Source organism: Amblyomma americanum, chromosome 3 (genome assembly GCF_052857255.1).
Source record: "Amblyomma americanum isolate KBUSLIRL-KWMA chromosome 3, ASM5285725v1, whole genome shotgun sequence".
In the NCBI taxonomy this organism is placed as follows: Eukaryota; Metazoa; Arthropoda; class Arachnida; order Ixodida; family Ixodidae; genus Amblyomma; species Amblyomma americanum.
Genome location: NC_135499.1, coordinates 70,643,705 through 70,671,018, shown reverse-complemented (window position 1 = coordinate 70,671,018; position 27,314 = coordinate 70,643,705). Strand labels below are relative to the sequence as shown.

The window sequence follows — 27,314 nt, the reverse complement described above, 5'->3', positions numbered from 1 at the left end:
ACATGAAGACGAGCAGGCAGCGAATGAGCTGCTGAATTCAATCGACAGGGAGCCACGTTTGACGAAAAGTCGACGAGGAGACATGAAAAACGTCGTCCGCGACTTTGAGGCGGTGTTTTCAAACAAGCCAGGAATAACAATCCTCGTCGACCACGACATTCAGCTGTCCAGCGAACAGCCGATCAGGAGCAAACCGTACCGTGTCTGTCCAAGACAAAAAGAAATCATTGAGACGGAGATCCGCCGTATGTGCGAACTTGGCTTCATAGTGCCCTGCGAAAGTGACTATACGTCACCAATCATTATTGCAGAGGTTCCAGGCAAGGATCCGAGAGCTTGCGTGGACTACCGGAGACTGAATTCAATCACAGTGGACCAGACCTACCCCATTCCGAACATCGAGGAGAGGGTTGAAACAGTGGCTAAATCAATATATATCTACACTGGATTTAGTTCGTGGTTACTGGCAGGTGCCACTCACTGAGCGCGCCAGCAGGTACGCAGCATTCGTGTCCCCCGCAGGCACCTTTCGCCCTGTAATGTTGAGCTTCGGCATGAAAAATGCTCCGTACTGTTTTTCAAAGTTAATGGATCAAGTGCTGCGGGGACTTGCAGATTTCGCTCTCCCCTACCTTGACGACATGGCTGTTTTCTCACAAAACTGGCAGGAGCACATTGAACACCTGCGTAATGTGTTGAGCCGACTGTTTGAGGCTGGTTTAACGGTAAGGGCGGGAAAATGCCACCTGGGGTGCTCCGAAGTGAACTATCTTGGGCACGTGGTTGGACGAGGCCAACGCAGACCTGCAGAACTGAAAGTAACTGCCGTGGTGGAGTACCGTCGCCCAACCACAAAATCGAAACTCAGGGCTTTTCGTGGCCTAGCAGGCTATTCTCAGTATTATGTATAGGGCTACTCTGACTTAGCCAGCCGCCTGACCGACGCGCTGAGAAAAAGTGAGCCTGCCAATCTTTCTTGGGACCAAAAGAAAGAGAAGGCATTTCAGAGTCTGAAAACGGCCCTAAGCGAGCGCCCAATACTAGCAGCACCAGATTTCTCGAAACCATTTATCATACAATTGATGCCAGCGACCGCGGGTTAGGCGCTATTCTTTGCCAGGAAAGTGATGGCAGGCACACACGGCCTGTCCTTTACTTGATCTGCAAGCTCAGCACGCGCTGAAAGGCGTATAGCAAGTCTGAAAAAGAATGCGCATGCCTCGTTTGGGTGACCGACAAACTGGCATGCTACGTCTCCGGGTCCCGATTCACAGTAGAAACGGACCATTGCCCTTTGACTTGGCTGCATAATATGTCGCCCAAAAATGGTCGTCTACTGAGGTGGAGCCTGGCACTCCTGCGCCAGAGCTTCGAGGTTCGGTACACGAAAGGCAAGCTCCACACAAATGCCGACGGGCTAAGCCGAACCTTTTAGCTAGTAAAGATTTTACCAAAAGGGGATGTCACCGAAATTTGTAGTTTTGGAGGTTTATTTCATATTTTCTTCCTAATGGAGAGCGTATATCTCCCACTTTCTTTGCAGTAATGTTCATAATCAGGTAATATACCCAACAGTACGTTTTCGTTACTTCGGCCAAGGATAAGAGCGAGTGGTGTAACGTACCTTGACTCTAGGAATTGGGGCGGGCAAAATTGAACGCCACGTCGGCCAAAGCAAGTCACCTATTCCCGTACCGTGTGCCCTCTAAGCACCAACCTGATTTTATTTAGCGATTTTTTTCCCTTCCAAGTGCGCCTCGAACGGGAGCACACGCCTGGATAGTTGCCTGTCAGAACTACTCGTCGGGAGATACCATGTGTTCATTCAAGCAAAACATCTGATCTTTTCAAGTTTTAGTTGAAGCTTTTTTTGCTAAGTGCAGTTTTGTCCCTGAGTTTTTGTCTCGCGGGATGAGTGGGTTCTGAGGGCACTTGCTTTTGTCAGGTGTGGTTTGGCGTCTGTGATCCCTTTTGGCTAGCATGGCAGAAAATTTCCCAAGACGCCATCTGACGAGGGGAAGCGATGCCGAGCTTCGGCACTGAAGGTCATCAGATGACTCCCGGAGAGCATCTGGTTCCTGACACGCCCAGTCAGCCGAGCTGCGTGCGAGCAGTTCACCTTCCAGGCGCAATATCTGGCGGCGGGGGTGCTGTTGTGCGCGCTTCCTTCCTGCTGTGGAGTTCGGCGAAGTTGGGCATAGGGAGGATCCCCTGAGGACCACCGCGAGGGTGGGTGAGCCCTCTGGAAGAAACGTGGCTGCAGGAACATCGGGTGCAGGGACAATAGCATCCCCACGTGTTCGATCAGGAATGCCGGAAGCAGCGACGACCATAAGCGTATTCGTTGCGGTCCTGAGACGACGAAGTGCGGTATCAGTGTGACCCCCTTCGGTCACGACGGGGTTGAACAATTGCCCGAGTGCCGCACCTTTGAGAGAGCCTCCGCGTTCCGGTCACCAGTACAAGATCTTTCAACCCTTGTTGAGAGACAGCCTGCATTCCTGTGTCATGCAGGTGCCTTCCGAGTCAACATGGGCGCGGTCCGGACACACGTGCGTGCCCACCTGGAGGGCACGTGGGCGACAACGTGACCGGGTCCTGTTCCCTGTCCCTCGACAGAGCTGCGAGGGAACATCAGGACCGCCCTGCCGTGGGCGGTACCATTAGTCCCACCGTGTGATTGGACATCATTCTTCGAACTGTATTACCCCGCTAGGGATCTGGGGAATACGAAGAATATTTAAGGAGCTGCTGGTTTGGTACCAGGAGAGAGCCCCCTTCTTGAGAGATACCAAAGACTCCGAACTGCTAAGAAGCTCTCTTTACTGAGAAGCACTCTCGTCGCCCGCACTTGTACATAATGTAAATAGTCCTTGCATAAAGGTTTCCAAGATTTCTTCCTCCGATCGTCCTCGTCTCTTCTCCGGCCCAGTCACGCTATCTGAATCCCAACAACTGCTGGCAGTGGTGGGATGCTGCTACCTGAATTCCAACAGTCTGCAAGCTTCTCGAAGGCGCATGTATTTTGGCGCGATGTAGCCAAAATTTTAAGGGCCATAGCGCCGAGGTTAACCGCGTTTTCTGAACTCTAAAAATTGATCTCAGTAATAATACGGCAGGCTGCACGCCTTTCAATAATTAAAGAACCTATTAGTAATAGTTAAAAAGATAATTATTCAATATAAGTTAACTACCCTATTAGGTAGCACGTTTTAGCTGGCAATGGTATGCCAAAAAAAACGCTCTATTTCAAAAAGCCTATTTTTTTAAATTTTACCATGTCTTAGGTGGGGCACCCTGTATAGGAAGGACGTTCAGCGCCGTCGGTCAGCCAGTGACGCAGGTTAAACTTCGAAAATGCACTCCCTCACGACTTCCGGCACGACACCACTCTCCCAGCCACGGACTGTCGTGGTTAAAGGTGAATAAATAGTTTTCTGTTTTGTTTGCCTCACTCGTGTAATAGGACACTCTATTAGCGCGATCCTTCTTGTAGCGTAGCCTCGCTATAGCGTTACTTTTCATGTGTTTGCACTGTTTTGTCGATCACTTTGCATGTGTGCTTTTAAGTGATTGGAAATTACTCTGTATCATCTCTTTGCTATATAAACGTTGTCTTGGTTTGTGAAACTTTGACTCCGATTCATTCTCTGACTTGCAATCGGCGAAAGCTGGGTACCAAACGACCACACTCCTTGTCACTTGGTAGCTGGTCTCCGGCTGAGCTTGCTGCACGCTGTGTCGAGGCAATTTTCTTTCACAGCTACCCACACACGCTCTACGGCGGTCAGAGCGCACACATGAAGTGCGCAATCGGGACAGCCCGTTATTTCAAAATTGTACCAAAGTGCAATTAGTTTTGGATAAAAAACGCAGTGGCGTCAACTCTATGCAGAAAAATCCTCAATGTACGAGCAGGTATCAGTTGAACGGGCAGTTGCTCATTAATATCTGTATTAAAAGAAGACGGCTCTCAAAAACTAAGCGGAGGGAAAACAAAAAGCTGGATAATCTGTGCTATGTCTTGACTACTCTGAAACGGGTATACGTGCAAGCTGTGGAAGGTGTCCTTTGCCACCAATTGCATCTGAAGCCGGTAGCTGTCACGGCGATCGGCCGTGGTAGCACTGTAAATCTCAGGCGGTGTCGATTGAATTGGCTTAGCTCCTCTACTTTGCGTACTGTGCGGCAGGGAAGGACATAGACCGGACGTCTGCCCCAGCCCAGCTGAATCGAAATGTGACTCGTGCGGCAAGCTGAATCCCGGGGAAGCTCACGATTGCACCCCAACTTGTGCGGCATGCCAGGGGAATCACCACACCTACTCAAGGAAATGCAAAGCAAAAGTTTCTGGATCCCATCAATAAGCCTAGGAAACATCAACATTTCGATGATCAGGAAGAGAAACCGACAACCAGTGGCACCAGCAAGACCTACGCGGCAGCTGTACGCACCAGCCGAAAAGAGCAGTTCGACAAGAAGGAATCCAGAAGAGCGGCCTCCAATTCTACGTCCAGGTCCAGGTCAAGATCTAACTCTAGTCAACGTCGCAACTCGTCAGGCCGATCCTGAACGGAAGAGTCAAGACATCATAAAGAGCAGGGGACCACCAGGTCGGTCTCCTTTGCACCTAAGGCGGATCCACCGGCACAGGAGACGCCACGCACCCGAGAACGCGGACCGTCTTCTGAGAAGCAAGAAGACTCAAGACACATCGTAAAGGTGGGCTATGCTGGGTTGCCTCCATCCCTCCCCGGAAACGCGATATCTAAGGAGTTTAACGACCTGAAAGCAGAAATTATTCAGCTAAAAAAACAGAACGAGGCGTTGCGAGCTGAACTTAAATTGGTCAGGCTGCAGTCACAAACAACGACAAAACACCAGAAGCCCGGCCAAACTCACAGTCAGTTTATGAGCGCGTCATTGCAGAGCTGAGGGCTGACAGAGAGGAGCAGAATAAAAAGTTCCTACAAGTTATTCAGATGGTCAAAAACGAGCTCGCAAACGAGTCCGCCAACACTAGGAAATACATAAACTCTGCCATTGCCACAGTCCGAGACGAACTCAAATCGAAACTCAACGAGTGCAACTTCAGAAATAGGAAATCCAAATATGCCGACAGGCACCCCCTTCCAGAAGAGGACGAATAAGGACTATGGCACATAGGGGACAGGAAACAATTATTTGGCAATGGAATTGTCGGGGATTTAAAAAGAAAAAAGCAAGCCTTCAATTTTTCATCGACACGTCGGAGGCGCCACCTGCTGTAATAGTACTTCAAGAAGCAAATACGGTCATCAGCATGAAGGGGTACAAAACATTCCAAGACGAGCATAGCCTAGGAATACTTGTTCACAAGGAGTTTACCGCAACGCTGCAAGAACCGCTAACCGAAAATATCGAACATGCTTACATTGAAATCCTTCCCAAACACAGGGGAAAACGCAGCTTGCACATACTGAACGTGTACAGTCGCCCCAGGGACTCAAGTCGTCAGATAGCCACGCTATTTAATAATTTTATCAAGAGGGCAGGTAAGGACCCCCTCGTCATAGCCGGTGATTTCAATGTGCCCCACCAAGCATGGGGATATCACTTTAACAGCCCGAAAGGCAGGAGGATCCTTGAGATCGCTAACAGAGAAGGGCTCACAATCTTAACGGATCCCCTGCATCCCACCAGAGCGGGTAATAGCGTCAGCAGAGACACCTGTCCCGATCTCACGCTTGTGAAAAACTGCCTGCAGTCCACCTGGTCTAACACTGGCGAGTCCCTGGGCAGTGATCACTTCATCATATCCTGCACTGTTCAGGGAGTTAAATGTCGGAAACCATTTGGCAAGGCTAAGATTGTGAACTGGGACAAGTGGAGAGAGGAACTCGCACGTCTCCCGGACGAAGATATCACAGATATTGAGGCATGGACAGCGCTGCAGATGAAAACCGTCGCCAGGCATTCTGCGACAGTGAACACCACGGAGGAAACTCCGGCAGTTGACCCGCACCTGTTACACCTGTGGGAAGCCAGGAGATCTCTGACAAGGAGGTGGAAAAGGCAAAAGTTAAATCGCAAGCTGAAGACCAAGATTGCAGAACTCACCAATGAAGCGGATGACTACGCACATAACCTCGCTAACCAAAACTGGCTCAAGCTGTGTGATGAGCTCAACGGTAAAATGGGAACGGCTAAAGCATGGGGACTCCTCAGATCCCTTATCGAGCCGAACTCAAACCGGAAAGAGCAAACAGACACGCTCTGTAATGCCTTGCACAGCTATAAAGGGGACAACGAAGCCCTCATTGCAGAACTTGCACGGAAATTCCTCGATCTGGGATCCTCGTACCCTCTCCCTGCGTACACCGGTGCACCCAATGAAGAGATGGACCAAGACGTAACGGTTGAGGAACTGAGGGCGGAGCTTGACGTCATGCGCAAGAACACCGCTCCTGGACCGGACCAGATAAACACCAAGATGCTCTTTAATATGGATGACATCTCTTTAAGAAAATTAGTGAAATACTTCAACACGCAGTGCTGGCACAAGGGCTAGATCCCCGACTCCTGGAAATTGGCTTTAGTGCGATTTATTCCCAAGCCCAATAAGCCATGCGATATTGATCATTCACGACCGATCTCCCTGACGTCGTGTCTGGGTAAACTGTTCGAGAGGGTCGTGAACGCCCGACTGAAGCGACTCCTGAGGAAGACTGATATCCTCCCTGACACGCTGTACGGGTTTAGAGAAAAGCTGTCTACACAGGATATTCTCCTCCGTATCAGAGAGGATATTCTGGACAACCCCGATAGATGTCAGGTCAAGGCCATCCTTGCGCTCGATTTAAAAGGGGCATTTGACAATGTCAACCACCAGGGAATACTGGATGAGCTTAACAGCGTCAACTGTGGTGACCGCACATATAATTACGTGAGGGACTTTCTCTCCAATAGAAAAGCGTCAATAAGTATTGGTGATCGGACCTCCTCTCCGTTCAATCTAGGTTCCAAGGGCACTCCGCAGGGAGCGGTCTTGTCTCCGCTTCTCTTCAACCTGGCCATGCGTGGGCTACCAGAGAAGCTAGACCGCATCCAAGGCATTGAGCACGCTATATACGCCGACGACATTACGATCTGGTGTTGCAGCGGTAATGAAGGGGAAATTCAAGGCCGGCTTCAGGAAGCAGCGAATGTCGTGTGCCAGCATGCGGCGAGGTATGGGTTAACGTGCTCTCCCGAGAAATCAGAGTTACTCCTGATCGACCGTGGCAAGAGGCAGAATACGGGGCTTTTGCCGTCCACTCCCTCTGTCGCCATTAAGGTCCAGGGTATGAGCATTCCGATCAAGAAAGAGATCAAGATCCTGGGAGCCATCATACCCAGCGGCAACACTAACACCACTACAATCAGACAGCTCCAAGCCTATTCCGAACAAGTCTCTAGAATGCTACTCCGGGTAATCAAGAAAAGAAATGGGCTAAGAGAGAAGGAGGCCCTAAGATTAGTTCAGGCTTTCATTCTCTCTAAACTAACATACGCCACCCCGTACTTACGGCTTAGCAAAAAGGAAAAAGACCAACTAGATGTTATTATTCGAAAGGCAGTTAAGACGGCGCTGGGACTCCCTTTATGCACATCCACTAAGCGCTTACTACAGCTGAGGATCCATAACACCATCGACGAACTAATAGAGGCCCACCGTGTAAATCAAATTGTCAGGCTCTCAACATCTAAGCCTGGCAGAAAAATATTACAGAAGCTGAGAATCAGTCCACCCCGGGAAGTCGCTGACAAGATCGACATGCCCATGCAGATGAGATCGCACATTACGACTCACCCCATACCAAAAGGCATGGATGAGGAATATAACAGAGGACGGAGACTAGCCAGAGCTAGACACCTCTCTAAGCGCTCGGATGGAAACAAGGACACGATCTACGTCGATGCGGCTGGACCCGCTAACGGAGTCGCGGCAGTTGCAGCAGTTTCACCCCGGGGAGATATCATTGCAAGCAGCCTTATCCAAGCGGTGGATACCACATCGGCTGAAGAAGCAGCTATCGCACTAGCGATATCAAAGAACCACGAGGCAACGGTTATGTCCGACTCACAAGCAGCGGTACGCAATTACCTCAGAGGCCGCGTTGGCGCTCCGTGTTGGGAAATTTTGGAAAGGTCTAATCGTTCCAACATCCAGATCTTCTGGACGCCAGGGCACCTCTCAACGACGGGCAATGAGGCGGCCAACACAGCTGCTCGAGCTCTCCTCCTCCGAGCATCTGGCACGCAGCCTCTCTCTGACATAGTTGACAACCCCTCACCCTTACTAAGCTACGCAGAAATTACGGAGTACTATAAGATCACAAGAAGGGAATATCCTCTTCCTCACAAAACCCTAAGTAAATATGAAGAGCACATAATCAGGCGACTACAAACTAATACTCTGCCCAATCCTTACCTAATGAGTAAATGGTACCCAGAAACCTACAATTCGTCCTGCCCCTTCTGTGGAGCAGTTGGCACACTCTTTCACGCGGTTTGGGAATGTCAAGAAAACCCAGACTTCGACAGCAATCCCGATCCGACTCATGAGCGCTGGGAGGCAACCCTTCATAGCCACAGCCCACTCGACCAGAAATTGCTGGTTGAGAGGGGCCGGATTATGATGGCGACCAATGGGTTCTCGTACTGAACCCACCCAGTTTTTGTGCTCTGAATAAATGTTTTTCCTCCTCCTCCTCTACTCAAATGCGTCATTGCTTCGGCTCAGTCTGACACTTTCGATGAGAACAGGCCAGTGTCCTGTACGGCTTCCCACTCTTTCATCGCCCTGCAGCTGCGCAAGAGTTATGAGCGCCTGTTATGGCGGCTTATCTACGAGCGCCATCAGCTCTGCGCCCGTGCTCTTCCCAACAGAGTATCCTTGAGGTTCGTCAAAGCTACTACTAGATATCCGATATTCCATATATTTCCAGCCAGAATGGCCACAGTGTGGGTTTTATTGCAGATGTTGATCGTTTGAGCTCAATGCATCTGCGGGCCGTCTACATGGAGCGTTCTTTGAAAATGAGGGAAGAATGGTGCATTGCTGACAGGAGTGCTCATGTATCCACTAAGGAAGCTGCCTCGACCCTGCCCGCGTTACCTCAGAGAGTTGCTCTCAGCCGGCACAAAACTTATCTTAATGTTGGATCACAGTATCCCTTTTATGTGCTTCATTCATCATACACGCATGTGACCGGGTACCACAGAAGGTCCGTTTAGAGCTTGACGGGTAGCAGCTACACGTCATCAAGTAAGGGATCTGCAATCCTCATGATGTATCCTTGGCCTGTAGTTCAGTCATTGTGACAACGTTTTTCTTTGCCGAAGTCTCAGGACAGTTATGCGTCGTCCCAGCGGCCCGTTTCGCCGAAAAGCAACGAAACAAGTAAGGTTCGTTTTAGTATCCCTTATGGGCTGGGAGATCTTTGCACGGCCGTTATAATGCTGCCGCCTGGCGAGGTGGAATGCCAGGTTAGACACCTACAAAAAGCGAGATAGAAAGCTCGGAACGTATTCTACTCGGTGCTAGTAGTTATCCATCTCCTCTGGTCGCTGCTCTGGCAGTGGATGCCGTGCGCCGACCGAGAAAGCGCGTAGCCCATAGCCTTTTCGTGTAGTTCAGAAACTTCTAATTTTGTTTTATAAAGTTTAGTATACTAAGAGATCTAGAACTCAAGCACCGCAACATTCGGCCAGAACGATGTTTTAATAGTGTCAAATGACAGTCTATAACGTTGTCTAAAAGTCGTTAATATCAATATTTTGATCACAAATTAAGGATGCACACTGATGTGATAGTTTAAGGGTGCTTAACCTTCAAAAGCGACTCAGGCTATGAGGGAGGCCGTATTGAAGGTCTCCGGAAATTTCGACCACCCGGGGTTCTTTAACGTGCACTGACATCGCACAATACACGGGCGCTTAGAATTTCGCCTCCATCGAAATTTGACCGCCGCGGCCGGGATGGAAGCTACGTCCTTCGGGTCAGCAGCCAAACGCCCAAACAACTTAGCCATCACGTCGGCTGTACACTAATTTTAGTACAACATTTGGCTAACAGTGATATGACATTATCCTAATGTTCGATTGACAGGAAATGCACCAAACATTGTTGCCGCTTGATTTGTGTCAGCGGCTGCGTAAAAAACGCACATACTCGAGAAAAGATAATGAACCTCTGCATATTCTGCCAAGGTGAAGCGAAAACACTCGTAAAGCAATGCGTTAGAGCAGAAACAGTGAAGAAGGGACCACGAGCAAAAAATTAGAGTATTCTTTTCACAGTAACCCATTTCGTTATTCCTTCTTTGTACGGACAGCCTGCAAAAGAACACATTGCCGCCCGAAATTATTACTATGAACATGAGCAATACTTTTCTCGATGCCTTGATTCTATTATAAGCCTCCTGAATCCCGATACCTTTTTTATGTGCATTGATTTGAATTTTTCATCCTCTTATGTAAACCCCCTTGCTGTAATGCCGTAAGGCGATTCAGGTATCTTATTAAAATAAATAAAATTAACTCACGCGATTAACACAACAAGCATCTCCGGAACGATCAAGTGAAATGATCAATCATGCACGAACACTGCGCCACGCAAATATTACGAACCAGGAGACCCATCGCGCTGTGCACGCATACACATGAAGTGTCTTTCAGCGAGCTTTTATATCCCCAATATGAGGCCCTCGTTTTAGAGGCAGTGTCACTAGCCTGTCGAGACAATTTATTATTGAATTTCTGAACTTTTAATGGCAAAAATTAGAAATACATGTCAGCATGACGATGTTGGTAATGCATCTTATTAAACAGCCGCGATGCCTTCTTTGTGCGTACATTACGCAAATGCGTTCGGTAAAAACAAATGCTAATTACCAAGAAGGTGCCTTTCCGAACGGTATTCATAAGCTACTTTAGTATTCCCCACTTATATTGTGTTCACTGAGTTTACGAAAAGAAGCAGGATTCAATAAACTACATTAGCAGTGAATTCTTGGAATTGTCCGCATTACTTTACATGTTTCTCCTCACAAATGCCTAAACAAAAACTCTGAAACGTTCGCGAGATGTTTGCACCCGAGGTTGGTGCCATGCATGCCACAAACGTTATTTTGATGCAATTCTCAAACATCATGATAACCTAAAGCAATGTTACAGTAACAACACGTTTTGTTGCTCGGCGTTGCCCGGCACCTGGTACTTACAGCCAACGTTGAGGCAACAACCTGCGATGCTTTAGTACAAATACCAACGACGACTTACGCAGTAAAATAGGCAAGGCATGTTGATAGTGTTAAATTTTGCTGTTGGACACTCCGAGCTCTTCACCTGCCTGCTCGCAGTGCTTCACTCCGACTTCATTGTGCTAAAATAAACCATTCAGCTCTATATCTGCACACATAGCTCCACATCTTATTGCTTGCTTCCCTTCAGACGGCCCAGGATAGTTTCGTTTTTCCAGCTCGTCCACATCGTGATTAATTCTGCACCCTTCAAGGCGATCATTGCTAGATCCAACTACGCTCTGTATTGACTCCCTAATTATGGGATACCGGATCATGGAGCATTTAAGGTATGATTCCATGAATAAACTGTAGAGCGCTAACCGTCACCCTTTACACCACCTGCAAGGACCGACATTTTGAGTGCCGTGAAGTGGAAGTTAGCCCGGCATGTGCGTGCTGCATTTAGCTGTTGGACACTTCATGCGCACGGAGCACACAGGCGCGGAGAAAGACGCGGGAGACAAAGGATGGTGCGTGCTATAGGTGCTCGCTGACGTGTATTTGCTGGCTGCCGCTGTTCTCTGCTTCTCCTGGTGGTTCCAGCTTGTCCATCATTGGTGAGCCCGTACTACGTTGGGGAGTTTTGGCCTAGGCGTAGGTTAAGCCGCAGTTCATCTGAACCTGATGCTGGGTTTTGCTGAGAGATGTCGTTGACCTTCCCAGGTGGAGGGTTGGCAGCTTGGTTTGCCGGCTTGCCAGCCCAAAGCCGGCCGCTTGAGTCCTTCCAAAAAAAGTGGCATTGATGCAATTCCCGTGGCCCTCGTGCCAATCGGTGAGGGTGCGATAAAAATGAAAACCCCCAAACTAATTCAACAGGAGCTCAGATCATTGACAGACCACTATCTGCAGATCTCTGAAGTGCGTCCAATTTGGGCGTAGCGGCATTGTGTGCAAGTCCGCAGACATCGCTTGTGTTGCAGACATGCTTCAGTGCCAAATTTTCAGCTCACTGCCGGTGAAAGCATTCATTCCGAACAGCTTGCATGTTTCAAGGGTATCGTACGTAGTGTCGACCCAGCATCGTCCCCGCAAGAAATTCTAGAAGAATTTCAGGATGCAGGAGTTGGGGTCCTTTCAGTCTTTTAGTCCTTTCAGTCCTTTTAGTTGAGAGGTAAATGGCTAGCTTGTTGCTACTGTATGTAATAACATCTTTTACTGGCTCTTCCTGCCCTGCTGAATTAAAAATTTGGCCGATTGTATACAGTGTGGACACTCTGGAACCCCGCCCTCTTCAATGCACCAACTGCTGGCGGTTCGGGCATAGCGCCAAAGCATGCAAATTAGAGACCCGCTGCAGTTTATGTGAGAAGGTCATTATGCTGATAACTGCTCCTCAAAGCAGCCTCATTGTTGCCTCTGCAGCAACATCCACTGAGCTGATGATGCCGATTGCGCAAAACGTAGTGAAGGGCGTAGCCTGCTGGAAATTATCAGAGAAGCGGTGCTCAAGAGCCGATGCGTACGCTGTTCTTAACAGGAAAAAAAAAGACTCATATGGAAGGGGGGAGGAGGGGGGCTAGTCATGTGTGCGCTTTTGTTTGGGACATTGAGTCCAACTTGACTGCCTCAATTGTGACCACACTAGAAAAATCTGTTAATAATGTAGTTGAGCTAATGCTAAAAGCTTTTTTCTGAGGCGTTGGCTCAGTTTGTTGCTGTCCAATCTGTGTCACCATCAACATCCGCTCTGGCAGCAACGTCTGCATCTGTTTCAGCTTGTGCAGCTAGTGCTGGCCGCTCAACATCACCTGCTGAGGCTCCCCAGGTTTCAGCTAGCATGTCTGTTCCTAGCAGTGCATGTCGCACTGACATCTGCACAACAGATGTCGAATTGTCGTTCCCTACGCAGAAGCGCAGTGCTTCATCGGCACCATCTAAATCTAGTTCTCCACGGATAAAAGCTAAAAAGGACCACCCAAACTTCTTCCCCATGCTAATATCCTTAAAGAGGCGGTTTCTGCCTCTAAAATTGGTCAATAATCATGGCGGCTATCAAAGTGTTGCAATAGAATTGCCACTCCGTAGTGTTTTATCTTTCGAAGCTAGAAATACTTATTCACAAATATAAACCTGATATTGTGCTTTTACAAGAAACGTGGTTATCACCTTATAAATCATTTTCAATAAGAAACTTCCGAGTTTTCCGGTCAGATCGGAATGTTGGCAGGAGAGGTGGGTTCGTAACAATTCTTTCTAAACATTTATGTCATCAGACATCTATCTGTAAGAAAATTCTTCTCCCTGACTTTGAGCTTTTAGTGATAAAAAATTAATTTCCGCATTGTGCCAATATTAAAATTGCTCATGTCTATTTTTCTTTAGGTGTGCGCAGAACAGACTGTTTAGAGAGTTTGGTGACTGGCACAAACAGTGCAGTCATCGCAGGAGATTTTAACTCTCCCCATAGTGACTGGAGAAGTCGTAGTGATTGCTGCGGCCAGGTTCTCTGGCCGTGGCTGTCTGCAAATGCTGTACGCTGCTGCAATTCCAGAGAAATAACCTTTATGCGAGGGGTTGCTCGCGCAGCCATTGACTTAACTTTACCAGCAGGTAGGCCTGAGGTGATTTATTGGTCGACACAGGATTCGGGTACATCTAGTGACCACTTGCCTATAACTTTCACTATCCGGTTATCTTCGCTCAAAGCTAGTAGTGTAGCCCATAAATTTGTCAACTACAATATTTATCAAAACCTGATGTCCGCCTCAATCGCCTCTCTAGTTAGTATAAGCGGGCATAACAGAGCGCAGCAGACGGTTTCATTTTTGCAAAATGCAGTAGACCACTCAATATTTACTGTGTCCGCAGCAGCCTCTAATAAAAAAGCTGTCTCCTTGGTGGATAGCAGAATGTGAGAAGGACTATCGTCGCCGAAAAGCGGCCTGGAAGAGGATATCCTGCAACCAGAGTCCAGCTAATGGTTAAATTACAAATTCTCTTCATACTTCAAAAGACCAATTGCAAAATTCAAGGAGGAGTACAACCAAAATTTAAGCACATATCTTTAAATCATCGTAATCGGAAGGCCCTGTATAGATTCATGAAACGTAACAAGCGTTCTGCAGTCCCTCTTCTCACTAGTTAAACAGTGTTATCAACAAAAAAGGCTCAGGAAGCCCTGGAGCATATTGATCAGGGATTGGCGTTACGTTTAGAGACGCAGACAAATGTCCCTCTGTGCACAATCTCACCCTCTTCGGATTATACCGAGGTTGACGCATCACAGCTCCTCTCAGTCCTGGCAATGTTGCATCCTAGAGCTCCTGGACAAGATGGTGTCACTGTTGGTACGTTTAAAATTTTAGCCCAGGAGTTTACAAGCACCCTCTTAGATATGCTCAATGCTTCGTTGGAAAATGCATTGATTACAAACATTTGAAAGAGAGCGAAAATTATTTTATTGATGAAAGATGCAGGAAAAGGATACGTCTTAGATAATATTCGGCCAATTGCGCGAAACTCAAATTTAGTCAAATTAAAAGAAAGAATAGTGCACAGCCGCCTCACAGAACATGTTCATGACGTCAACGGTCTCAGCTCAGCCCAGACTGGCTTTCGTCGCGGATGCTCTATATGGTCTGCGCATATGGATATAGAGAGCAAAATTCGGCTTTTGCTACGCAGAAGAGAAGTTTAAGCTTTGGTGACTCTTGATGTAGCAAAGGCCTATGACAGGGAAGAACATACTATATTACTTAACAGACTTGCTCAGTTACATCCGCGAACCTACATTTATGCGTGGATATCTGAATTTATGAAGGACAGATGCATTTATCAATCATGCATTTTATCAATCGGGTAGTGTACCGCAAGGATCGGTGCTATCCCCGCTGCTCTTTAATATTTTGGTTTGTGTCATTCCCATTCGTACTGATTTAACACTTTTTGTGTATGCAGATGACATGCCTTTTTTCGCCTCGGCCAGGCATATTGATTCCCTTTACCAGATTCTGCAGAGATTTTTGGATGCTCTTGGAGTATGGTTGGACGGTGTTAATTTAGCCCTGAATGTTGACAAATGCAACGTTTTGGTATTTCCTCCAGACACGCCATTGCACACATCTTTAGTCCCATCTTTAGTCGCTCCAACCAGATTCCACAATTCCAAGTCGTTAAGGTTTTACTTAGCACCCAGCATTAGATTGGAGCCTTCATATAAAGAACAATGTGTCCAAAGGAGAACGCGCTCTAGGCCGGCTGACAAGAATCGCTAATAAAAAGTTTGGGATGCACCGCGACACATTATTGTTACTATACAAAGCCTATGTAAGACTTATATTTCGGTTTGGCTGCATTCTGTTCTCTGGTAGTGCAAACTACAAGATTCAATCCTTAATCTTAGTGGAAAGGCGCGCTCTATGTCTCTATCTTGGTCTCCCAAATAAGTTTCAAATGCCCTGCTTTATCTGGAAGCCCGTATCCCTGATCTAAGTTCCCGCTTTCAAATACTCACGGTACGAATTTTCCTCAGGTAGTTGGACCCAGTGATTGATTTCAGTACTCCTATTTTTAATCTCAGCCGGCTTTATTCTTTTCTCATCATTGGCCACGGTATCAAATGCCACAAATTATGTTAACGCAGAACCTTTTAACACCGATTGGTGTTGATCTCAGTTCTTTGCAGTGGGTTCCTGACACACCGGCAGCAGTGGAATTCCATTTTGACCATATCTGCCCAACTTATGCGAAACACATGCCGGCAAACAGTTTAAACGGTCTTCTCTCTGATCACATAGAGGAATACCCCTATTATGCGGTGCTTTCTACCGATGCCTCCGTCAGCTGCGAAAAAGCTGCACTTGGCATCTTTTCGCAGGATTTGGCTTGGAGCTATTCTGTCCGCACCCCTGATTATATTCCTATATTCTTTGCAGAATTTTTGGCTCTTGGATTGGCCCTGCACAAAATTATATGTCATGTGTCTCACGTTATTAATCTCGCTGATTGCTTCTGAGTTTTAGTCTGCCTTGAAACATTACAAAAAGATTCTCTGAGTCGTTTCCTGGGGTCTTTGTCCCATGCACTTTGAAGGAGGTCCGTTTTGTCTGTGGCCCTGGCCATGCAGGTATTCATTCAAATGAAGTGATTGATTACTTAGCAAGGTCGGCTCTTGACGGATCAGCGACACATCCTCTCCCAAATTTCAGCCTCCTGGCGATTTCTAGGTTTCAGTGGTTACAACACATATCAGCCGGGTTACGTGATCCCTTACTAAATACCACTGATTATAAGCACTTAGCATATAATTGGAACGTCCGTTCGTGTAAAACCAGGCTGTGTGAGGTATTAGTGACGCGGTTGCGGTGCAGGATTCCCAATTTGAATTTGTATCTATGCAGGTGTGGATTGACAGCGAGAAACCTGTGTGACGCATGTGGGGAAGTTGACTGTGTAGACTATTTTCGCCTCTGCTGTCCACAGTTCGCACATCAGAGGAAGATTCACCTGCAGGTTCCTCTCTCCAAGTTAGGGCTCCCGTTATCCCTGCCAGTGCTATTATCCTTTGGTGCAAGCGCCAAAGGATTTGCATTGGGTACAATTTGTGGGATTCTCCATGGTTACATAATTGTAACTGGTAGGTTGATTTGCGAATTCTTTTAAAATTCTTCGAGCTCTTCTTTTTTCACCAAACTGCTGTCTGTTACGTTACATTAAAAATTATTCTGTCGTTTTTATTGATACATTATTCAAAATTCAATCTTGGGGCTAAAGGTTTGTCGTAATCTCCTATGGAAATTTCTTTTTTTTATGCCGCTACACCTTGTCCAATCCCCCCATGTGTTTATGTGCCATGCCTTAAGAGGACGAACAAGAAGAATGTGCGTGCTCACCATGCTTAACGCTAGGCATGGTATTTACGAGCACCATATTGAATACACGTTTGCAAATTGCGGAGATGCGGGTAATTATCGTCTAGCTTGGTGGGCATCGAAATCAGTGTACGGCTCCGGAGTTCTGGTTGGTCGACCCGACATGTGCTGCAGCCGCGGCAACTGGACCCCTTGGACTAAGGAATCCACCCACTGGACTCGACGTCGAATACTCTCGACATTCAAGGAAAGTTTTTCGTCTCTGCTCTGGTCGTTCTCCGCGTTGCAAGTTACAGTTTGGTGGAGTTCCAGGATACGCGTCACGAGTTCGCACTCCGTACAGCATCACTAGGGATCTCACTCCTGTTGACCAGCGACCCAGCCGCCGTATTCGCGGAGAGTCGCCTGACTTTGGGCCCCTTCCCCCGCCCACAAAACCGACGCAGCCTCAACCGCCTTGTCCAACTGACATGGCCACTGACCCCCGGCCCGTGGAGCCCATCCTTTTCCACGCACAGCGAACACCGCGATCTTCTCACAGCGACGTGTTCGAAGACGCCGAGGATTGGCTGCAGACCTTCGAGCGGGTCGCCCGCTACAACGGCTTGAGCGACAAACGCAAGCTCATAATGTATAATTTGCTGTGGAAAAGTCAGCCCTGACGTGGTTTGAAAACCACGAGACTACCCTTCGCACTTGGGAGACGTTTTGCTGGAATCTTCTGCCCGCATTATCCAACGCCGACCACGGGGAGAAGACTGAAGCTGCGCTGCAGTTCCAAAATCAGCGTACGAACGAAAGTGGGTGCATTTATGTCGAAGATATGGCCCGTCTTTTCAAGCGCGCTGACCCCAACATGACGGAGGAGAAGAAGCTTCGCTATCTCTTGCGTGGTGTAAAGCACTCGCTGTTCGCGGGCCTCTTGCGCAGCCCACCTCGTACTGCAGAGGAAGTTCTTACTTTACTCATACTGTACTGGAATTTCGACTTTTCGTCGTGCCTCGGAGACAGTCCAGACACCTTGCGCGAACTGATTCGCTCAGTTGTCCGGGAGGAACTCCAACGCATCCGTCTGCCCCATGTTGCGCCTGCGCCGCTGGCAGCGCTGACCGAAGTCGTCAGGGACGAGGTGCGGCAAGTTGTGCAGGCACCTCCTGTCCCCGAAGCGCCGCCCTGGTTTGATGACAGACCCACGTACGCATCCGTTCTACGTCGCATGGCTGGCTATGGTCCCATTACCAATACTCCGACGCCTGCCGTGAACAACATCGGCACATGTCGCGCAACGACACCTTGCTACGGCATCACCCCGACGTCCCCCATGATTAGCATCGCCCCATATTATGCAACCGTAGCTGCTACAGCTAGGCCATATCCTAGGAAATAGGATTTGAGGGGTACACCAGACCGTAGACATCTCTGCTACCATTTTTGGAAGTCCGGTCATCTCTACCGAGCATGTTCGTACCGTGAAGTTGGTCTTCGCGATTCCCGTCGCGATGCACCTTGTCCTCAGAACGGCGAAGGACCGCATCATATTCCGGAGCATCTCCGGGCGCGCTAGAACCTTGCCTACTTTGGAACGTGCCAGTCCCGTTCGCCTTCGCCTATCCGCTATCGCGCTTACAGCCCCGACCGCCAGGGTAGCTCTACTGGCCGTCGCTCGCCGATTCAGCGTCGGGGAAACACCAGCGACCTCTGGGGGCAAGGCCGCTGGCGCCAAGACGTGACAAGATTCTCCAGCGTGAAACCCTCGAGCCAACGACACCTGGACAGAGAGAGGCAGCGACAGTATCCCATATGCTGCATCCGATTTACGTGTTACCATTGATGGTACTGAGATTACCGCGCTGATGGATACCGGTGCTCATTATTGTGTTATGAGCCGTGCCTTTGCTGGAGAACTTAAAAAGGCTGTGACACCATGGACGGGGACCAACATTCCCACCGCTGGTGGTCACCTAATTTCCCCTGTGGTCCATTGCACGGCTAAAGTTGGAATTCATGGTTTCATGTACGTTGGTCAGTGTATCGTGCTCCCCGAGTGTTCCAGACTTCCTTCTGGGGATCGTCTTCCTGCAGGCGAACGGCGCAGTGATTGACTTTCAGGACGAACGTGTCACGTTCTCGACCAAAAAGCCCGTGACCCGCTTTGACTCCCGAGATCCCTGCAGGAACGATCTGCGCAATGTTGAGAATACCGTCACGGTGCTGCCGCGGTGTAGTGTCCTGGTGCTTGTGCGGAATGACCTATTTCACGACGGCGAGGGTCTTGCGGACGGTCATACTCCATTGCCGCTTCAGCGGGGACTTCCCGTTGCAAGAGGTCTTGTCCAACTACGTGATGGCCGTACCCAATTTTTTCTGACCAGCTTTGCTAACAAATACCAGCACCTCGACAAAGGCACGGCTACTGCCTTCCTTCACGACGTTGCAGAGTTCTCTGGCTTGTGCACCGTAGGAGGACCCACTCCAGACGGTGCTGGCCCACACCACGTTCTTCAGTCAGTCAAAATAAATCCGGCCCTGCCATCGGCTCAGAAGCATCTTCTGTCGGACCTCGTGGGAGACTTGGCGGACTATTTCGCTACGTCCTCGAAGGTCGGCCGAACACCACTGGCCAGGCACCGCATGATCACTGATGAGACTACGTGACCCGTCTGTCAGCGCACATAACGTGTTTCCCCGATGGAGCGAGAGACAACCAACATCTGCCTCTATTAATACATGCGCTATTTCAGCTTGTAGAATGGCATGAATCAATATCATGCGTTTTTCCGCTGCCCTAAACAAAGTTTGATACCAGCTGGGCACTGCAGGCATGCTCAATTGGGTAATAGCAGAGCGTACACTATTTGCATCTTCTGCTTACCCTCCGCTTTGCAGAATGGGGTGTCGCAGATATATGACCCGTTCGCGGACTTTGGAGGTCCTGCAAAGAAAATGTGCATTTAAAATTCTTGGCTTCATATTTGCTAGTTGGGCTTATTACTTCAAAACCAGCTTATGAGTTACTCTAATTTGATGTTGACCAGTGATCGAAAGAAAATGGTGTGCAAAATGACTCCAGCCTTTGCATCAAAGATCTAATTTCGAGAAAGGTGGCGGGAAACACCAACTTCTTCTAGTACTGCTGCTTACAAAACGTCGTGTTAGTAGTGAGGTTGCCCAGCCAGGTAGGTGTGTATTTTTCATGGTAAGGAGCCCTGCGACTTATGCACTCTTGGTTGGAGTTATTTACGCATTACTTACTTGGCCCACGTTTCTCAGTCGTTGTTGTCATTCCATCTGGAATCTTCAAGGGGAAAGTAACAGAAGACAGCAATAAAGAAGTTATTAAAACCAATGTCACAACGAGAGAAGATGCAGATTACAGCGAAACCCTTAACAATTCCTGGTAAAACACTGCGCGCAACAAAAGGGGCGCATACAACGTGTGCTCCCTCGTCGTACCTATGTGTGTGTCCGTTTTGTAGTGTTTCACTTGAGTCCTCACCAATTTGCCGCCTAGCAATTCTGTTAAAGTAGTAAACCTTCCCAAAAAGCATGAACATTCAAGTTCTGTACTTTGTCACCTCACTCTTTCTGTTATAGCATTTTTCTTCTCTTAAAGGAATATATGTAGGCGCCTAATTTTACTTGCCTGCTTTGTTTTTTCCAAAGATGCATTAGAGATTAGAATTCATGGATGACGGCACTGTACTCGGCTACGATAACTAAATAATTAACATTTGAATTTCTTCTTGACGCTCTTTCTGTTTCGGTTTCATCAGCCGAACAATAGCTGTGACATGTGACGTGTTTTAGAGTGGTTAAGTCCTCTGAGGCATAAAATAACTCTAATATAACCGCTGTTACGTAGTTTTCCTTCACTACAAATCATTAGCTAGCTCTCTTGAAGAGCCGGAATTACACGACGTATCATCGGTTATACTGCAATTTTTTTCTTACCAAACGAGACAAGTCTAGAGTATTATCATAGAGTATCATGTGTTATATTACAATTTCTTTCATGAAAAACGAGACAAGTCAGGAATATTCTGATAGAGTATGTTTTTCCCTGCTAAGCTTGCCTACTTGCTGATAAAAACTGTACGGCCCTAGGTGTACAAGAACTCGAGCAAGATTCCTTCTGCAGTGAAGATGATGGATAATTAGAACGCTGCATTTAGAAGCCGATCATTATATACACCACAAGAGAAATGTTTACAAGGCATTTATGGCGGATAACCGGCGAGTGGACTAAAAGGAACAACTATATTGCGCTTGGTATGATCACTCGACCCCAACTCCGCTGCACCCCAGCACGTGGTGAAGAATTCAATGCGGTGTAAATGCAATAAAGATGTCTCACACAGGAGCAGATTGAGTTAACCGACAAGGACAATGTTTAACAGCAAGAGTACTGCTATGGGTCAGGTGGGTCTGGCATGAGGGCATCTTTGTCCTCCCGTATCGGCGCTCTCCTTTCCCTTGGGACATATGCTGCCACGCATTGCGACGCACCTGTACTAACTTTTCAGCAACTACTACACAATGATAATTGAGGTTTGTGTAAAACTGTTCCTATTTTGCTTTTCTAACTCAAGACACACTTTAGCAGGAGTTGCTGTGAGGGTAGTTATAAGGAACTGCCTTAAAAACAAAACACACAGAGAGACACATAGACCGGAGCAGGGCAAACTGAAAACTTAAAACGTTAGATGCTTTTGAAGACAAGCCTGTGCGAAACGCACAGCGATAAGTGAAACCTTTCCCGGAAGACAAAATAAAAGCGCGCAATAGGCCACAAAAAGCTCAGTAGCTTTTCTTAATGCGAAGGCGTTATACGGCCCATCGACGGGAAATCCGGCATCGCCCAAAAATGTTGCGGCGTTACAAAACTCGCGATTGGTCGATTGCCATCCAAGGCGGGAATGCACGAAATGTTTAGAACTGCACCAACAACAAAGGAATTGAACTAGAATAAAATTGAAAGAAACTTCGAATGAATTTGGAATAGAATTGCGATATGATTGCAATGCTTTCGCGTCATTTGGAAGTAAATTGCATAAATGCCCCCGGTAATTTTGTTCTATTTTATGGCCGAATATGTTTACAAATTTTGTTAATTTTTTTTCGAGTGCATGAAATTTTGCGAAGGAAAAATTTGTTCCGCTAGTGAGCAATAAATGTCTTGCCTTTTTTATGCCATTAAAAAGGTCTTTTTAGCGTCACTGGGTTGAGCTGCTAGAAAACAGGATTTCTTAATTTATCAATAATTCATTCGCGCACCCCACCCTGAGGTCACCTGTTTTGCCGCTGCACGGCAAGAGTTAATTAGCCATAGTGGAGAGGCCCAGAAGGAATTAACACCGGCACTGGCGAGTGTCTAATAGTTTCCCGTCGTGGCTTGCATGCTGATGTCCTCTCTAAACGACTGACTGGAGCGGTCCCTATAGCCGTTTTTCGCTACTTATAGGGTGAACCTCAATCGGTTTAATATGACGGCGCTACGATGTACTAATTTTTGTTTTCATTTTCTCGATACAACGGGAAAATAAGAGAGCAGAAGGGAGCTTTTCCGCGTTGAGCATATGAAGCAAGCAAGCACAAAACAAGAGTTTTAACTTACATACCTGCATCGTGTTCTGATTTGTTTTTGCTCAAACGTTAATAATGTAATAGGGAAACAACCTAGACAATGCACAGTTCCAGATTTTGTTGACGCTAACAAAGCTGAAGAATTTAATAGGTTCTTCGTGAACATCAGGGTAAAACTAGTGGACCGGAAGCCTTACCTGACACTGTTACTGATGGCAACACAACACAATACAGTTTTGTGCTTGATACCACCATGTTGTACAGATTACTACAATATTCTCCAGTCTGGCGAACAGTAAATTTCCTGGATGTGGCGGCATAACGGTAAAGATTCTAAAAGACGATATTCGAGTCCAAGCACGGATAATGGGAAAGTAATTAAATTACGCTATAGAACAGGGTGAATACCCGGATATATTAAAAATAGCAAAAATCATACCAGCCTATAAAGGAGGAGATGTGAGTGACGTTGGCATCTACAGACCTTTATCGGTCTTAAGTACCGTAAATACTGCATTCGAGAAAGTAAGATCTTTTCGGCTGAACAAATATCTATATCAAAGCAATGTCATTAAACCTTCACACCTGGAATTTAGGTCTCATAGGCCAACGTCCGCCGCGGTAATCTAACTGACGCAAACAATCTACTCGTCTTTACAGAACGGTAACATCAGCAGTTTTGCTTTTAAACCTTAAGAAGACATTTGATAGAGAAGCGCATTCAGTTTTGATGCAGAAATCAGAGCAGTATGGCTTTAGAGCAAGAAGTTTAGTTTTATTCGCTACCTACTTGAAGAACCGTCAGCAATATCTTTGCACAGAGGACATTCATCTTCGTACCATACAATTTTAACCGGAGTCCCTCAAGGATCAGTTTTAGGACCATCTTGAAAACTAAACATTTTGACAGATTTGCCTGTCTGCTTGGGTTTGAAGACATAATAAACTGCACATCTCCAACCAAAATTTTAACTTGAACCCAACGTTTCGAAACCGACTCGGCTCCTTCATCAGGGGTGACTGAGGGCAGTAGCTAGCGTCTTTTAGGTATGAAGGGGAGGGGGGGGGGGTGAAAAGAACGACAGCTGTGTCGCGAAAGGCGCGGGGGAGGGTTAGGGGGGTTTAGGCTTTTAGTCACGCTGGCGCACTGCAGGGAGGTGCTGAATGGCGCCTTTTTTGGTTGCGTTGAAGAGCGAAGTCCCTGGGCATATACTGGGGGCAGGTTTCCTTTTGTGCGATTGATATTGTTCGCTGCGATTTGGATATGCCCTCCCCCGCGCCTTTCCCGACTCAGCTGTCGTTCTTTTCACCCCACCCCCTCCCCTTCGTACCTAAAAGACGCTAGCTACTGCCCTCAGTCACCCCTGATGAAGGAGCCGAGCAGGCTTCGAAACGTTGGGTTAAAGTTAAAATTTTGGTTGGAGATGTGCAGTTTATTATAAGGACCTATCTTGTTTTCTCTGTACATTAATGACCTGCCACAAAGTACCAGTGTATCTAAAACCATTATGTAGGTTGATAATACTGCGCTCATTTTTTCTGCTAAAGAATTTGAGAATATAGGAGCCATCGTTAACACTGAACGAATAAACATTTCAGTTTGGCTGAGGAAAAAGTGCTTAACACTAAATAGCGTAAAGAGATACATAGCGTTTCGCTCTATCTATAGAGGTATTGATACGCAGTTTTTGAAAATTAATTTCAACCACTGCCCACTGGAGGAAGTTGACTCGATTATTCATCTTGCAGTTGTGTAAGATTACAATTTTAACTAGAAAAATATATCAAACGCTTGTGCTCAAAATTAGCATCATAATGATTTGCATTATTGAGATGTAGAGAAGTTTAGTATGCCTGTGTTAAAAATAATTTACTACTCCATATTTCATTGCTGTTTTGTATACTGTTGTGACTCATGAGCCTCTAGCTAGGTTTAAAACACATTTGGATCCCATTATCTGTCCCCAGAAAAGGACTTTACGCATTGTCACGTCTTTCAACTGGCGCCAGGCAAGCCATCCACTCTTTCAGGAGCTGAAAATTCTTCCATTTATGCAAGTGCTTCAATTAAAGGTGCCTATAATGGTGAATAATATTATATAAAATAATCACCCCCTTACAATCAATCTATTTACCCTTCTAACTCGTAACACTAGGAATGAAAGCATCCTTAATTTTAATCTTCCAGTAACGCGCAACATATATCGCCAGCGACTAATACAGTGTTATGATGGACAAATATAAAATAGTATTCCGCTTCAGGTCAAAACACCCAGAAACTTTGGCTATTCTTTTAAAATATTTTTCTTGATAGTGTAGAGCGACATGCATAGTTCGCAATATTTTTCCTCTTGTGTTTCACTAGCCTGACTTTGTGTCTATTTTATATCAACACTGCATTACTTTGCCTGCCAGGTATGTATGACTATGGGCCCCAATGAGATTGGGAAAAGGGTCTAACAGGTTTTGGTGTACTGTATAAATGATAGAGAAATAAAATAAATAAAAAAGAAGAAAAACTTTATTCACAAGGAGCTACTATTATAGGGATACGAATTTCTATTAGGATCTACAAGTGATAAGAGACCAATCAGGTCCTTCTTTCCGTTGCGCAATTTCCAAGCAGCAATTAACCGCACCTTGTGCTCTTACACTCTAGTCACGAATACACCTCTATGGGAGTAAAAATGGAGCAAGCCGACCTATAGAAAGAGAGCGAGCTAGAGGACACCCTACTCTCTTTTTACTTCTTTAACTTTGTTGGTGATCAGTGAAAGGAATACACACAATGAACCTGGGCCAGTATTGCAACATTTGGACCGTCCGATGATGGTGATGAATTTCTATGCCGCAAGGATAGCCGTGGCGAAACAGCTCCATGACAAAACGTACAGTATTTTCGACAACAATGTGCAGTATTTTCTTCTCCACAATGTAGTTTCGAACTCCCATTTTGAAGCATTTCACAGCATCTAATGCAAGCAGAGGTACAAGTTGTAACACCGGTGTGTACCAGGCGATTCTGGGGACAGGCGGGTGCTAAAACCACTGCGCTACACGTGCTGTAAATCCGCTCGTATGGCTGAGTTTTCTGCGGTGACAGCTAGCGAGGGCAGGATTCAAAAACAGAATTCAAGGAAAAGCCCAGAATTAAATGGAATCATGACCGGACCATTATATCGCCCCTTACTATCTGTGCATAACGAATCACCGTATTTCCACGCATGCATGCCGTAATTGCGCCTGCCATTACAGCCACTGTCAAGAACGAATCTATTCGCGCTTGAAATGTGCCCATTATTCATGTGTGCTAAGAGATAATAGCAAATAGCGGTTCGTATTTACATAGACACTTCTAATCTGGGCAAGTAATTTTTTATGGGCTCGATGCCTAATGACAACAGCACTGTTGTGGCGATGCAAGGGTTCCAATGCAGTGTGGAGTGGCTATTCCTACTCCCAAGTAAACTCATATTCCCAGGTGAACTCAGAAAACGACACTTAGCAGCTGTTATGTCTCATGAAATTGAAAACAGCCATGTAATAACCTTACCAAGGTATGTTTTTGCAGAAAAACTTTCACAGCAACTTCAAAACGTGTCAGCGAACCGCTTGGGCAACGAAGGAAACCAGGAGGTTCGTGCGCCTGTCCTTATATTAGTTCCCGGTGCCGCCGCACCGTGACGCCGATTTCATGAAAATTTCCAATACTCCGCGCCAACTTCTCTCGGCACCACAGCCAAAGCTACGCAGCCGAAGCACGGCCCCCCTTTTTACGCAGCGAATATAATCCGGTTCCAGTTAATAGTTTTCTCCTATAATATAGCATAACGTTCTTAATGTCAGTTCTTGCGCAGGCGATTGTCAAGAAATTACGGGCACACTTCGGGTAGTCGCCACAAGAACTGGGAATCTTTAGTGACGAGCGCTTTTGCCAATGTAGCAGTTATCGACAAGGCATTAGGTTTGAAAGCTGCCATGATGTTGCAATTGAAAAGCGAAGGAAAGTCGCACGTTGAATAATGCGTTCTCAGAAATCTGCCCTTAAAAGGTTGTTCATTATGTGCTGTGCCATGTCTCTGCCTTGAGAATTCCGGCCAAGATGCTCCCGGACAGTGGCTGTCGCATTTATATTAAGAGTCTCAGAACGTGTTTCGCTTTGTTTTGTAGTTACGAAAAGAAGCGAGTTGTCTGTTGCTATATATTAAAATGAAGATGCAGCATTGTGGATGTTCACGCTGATGACAAACCGGAAACGTAATCTATGAAAAATGGTACAGTCCGCACAAGAAAATCCGCTCGCAAAGGCTCAAACGTGTGTGCTCAAAAGGGAATGCCGATGATTGTGCACCTAACAGTCTTAGAAATCTTACTCTAAGTAGTTTTTTGGGCATACCATGGCGTAAATTTCGACAGTTGATGATGCTAGGTTTTTAAGGCGCAAGGGCACCTAAGGCCAAAGAGGGCCAAACACGTGGTTTTTGGTCGACTCATACTAAAACATGCGCAGATAAAACTAAAACCAGGTGTATACGGCCTAAGAGTAGTGAGTATATGCATGATTATAGAGTGTGAAGAGTGTGCCTAAATATCT

General features: G+C 46.8%; 1 protein-coding gene across 1 annotated transcript in view; it reads right to left on the bottom strand.

The window, feature by feature from the left end:
- The window catches only part of LOC144123047 (neprilysin-1-like), a 240,814-nt gene that overhangs the window by 144,718 nt on the left and 68,782 nt on the right, over window positions 1-27,314 (bottom strand). Inside the window, exons 11-12 of the mRNA XM_077655963.1 lie at window positions 20,390-20,432; window positions 20,010-20,069 (exon numbers count right to left, since the gene is read on the bottom strand). Coding sequence (XP_077512089.1) covers window positions 20,010-20,069; window positions 20,390-20,432 — 103 coding nt within the window. The remainder of the gene's footprint in view (window positions 1-20,009; window positions 20,070-20,389; window positions 20,433-27,314) is intronic.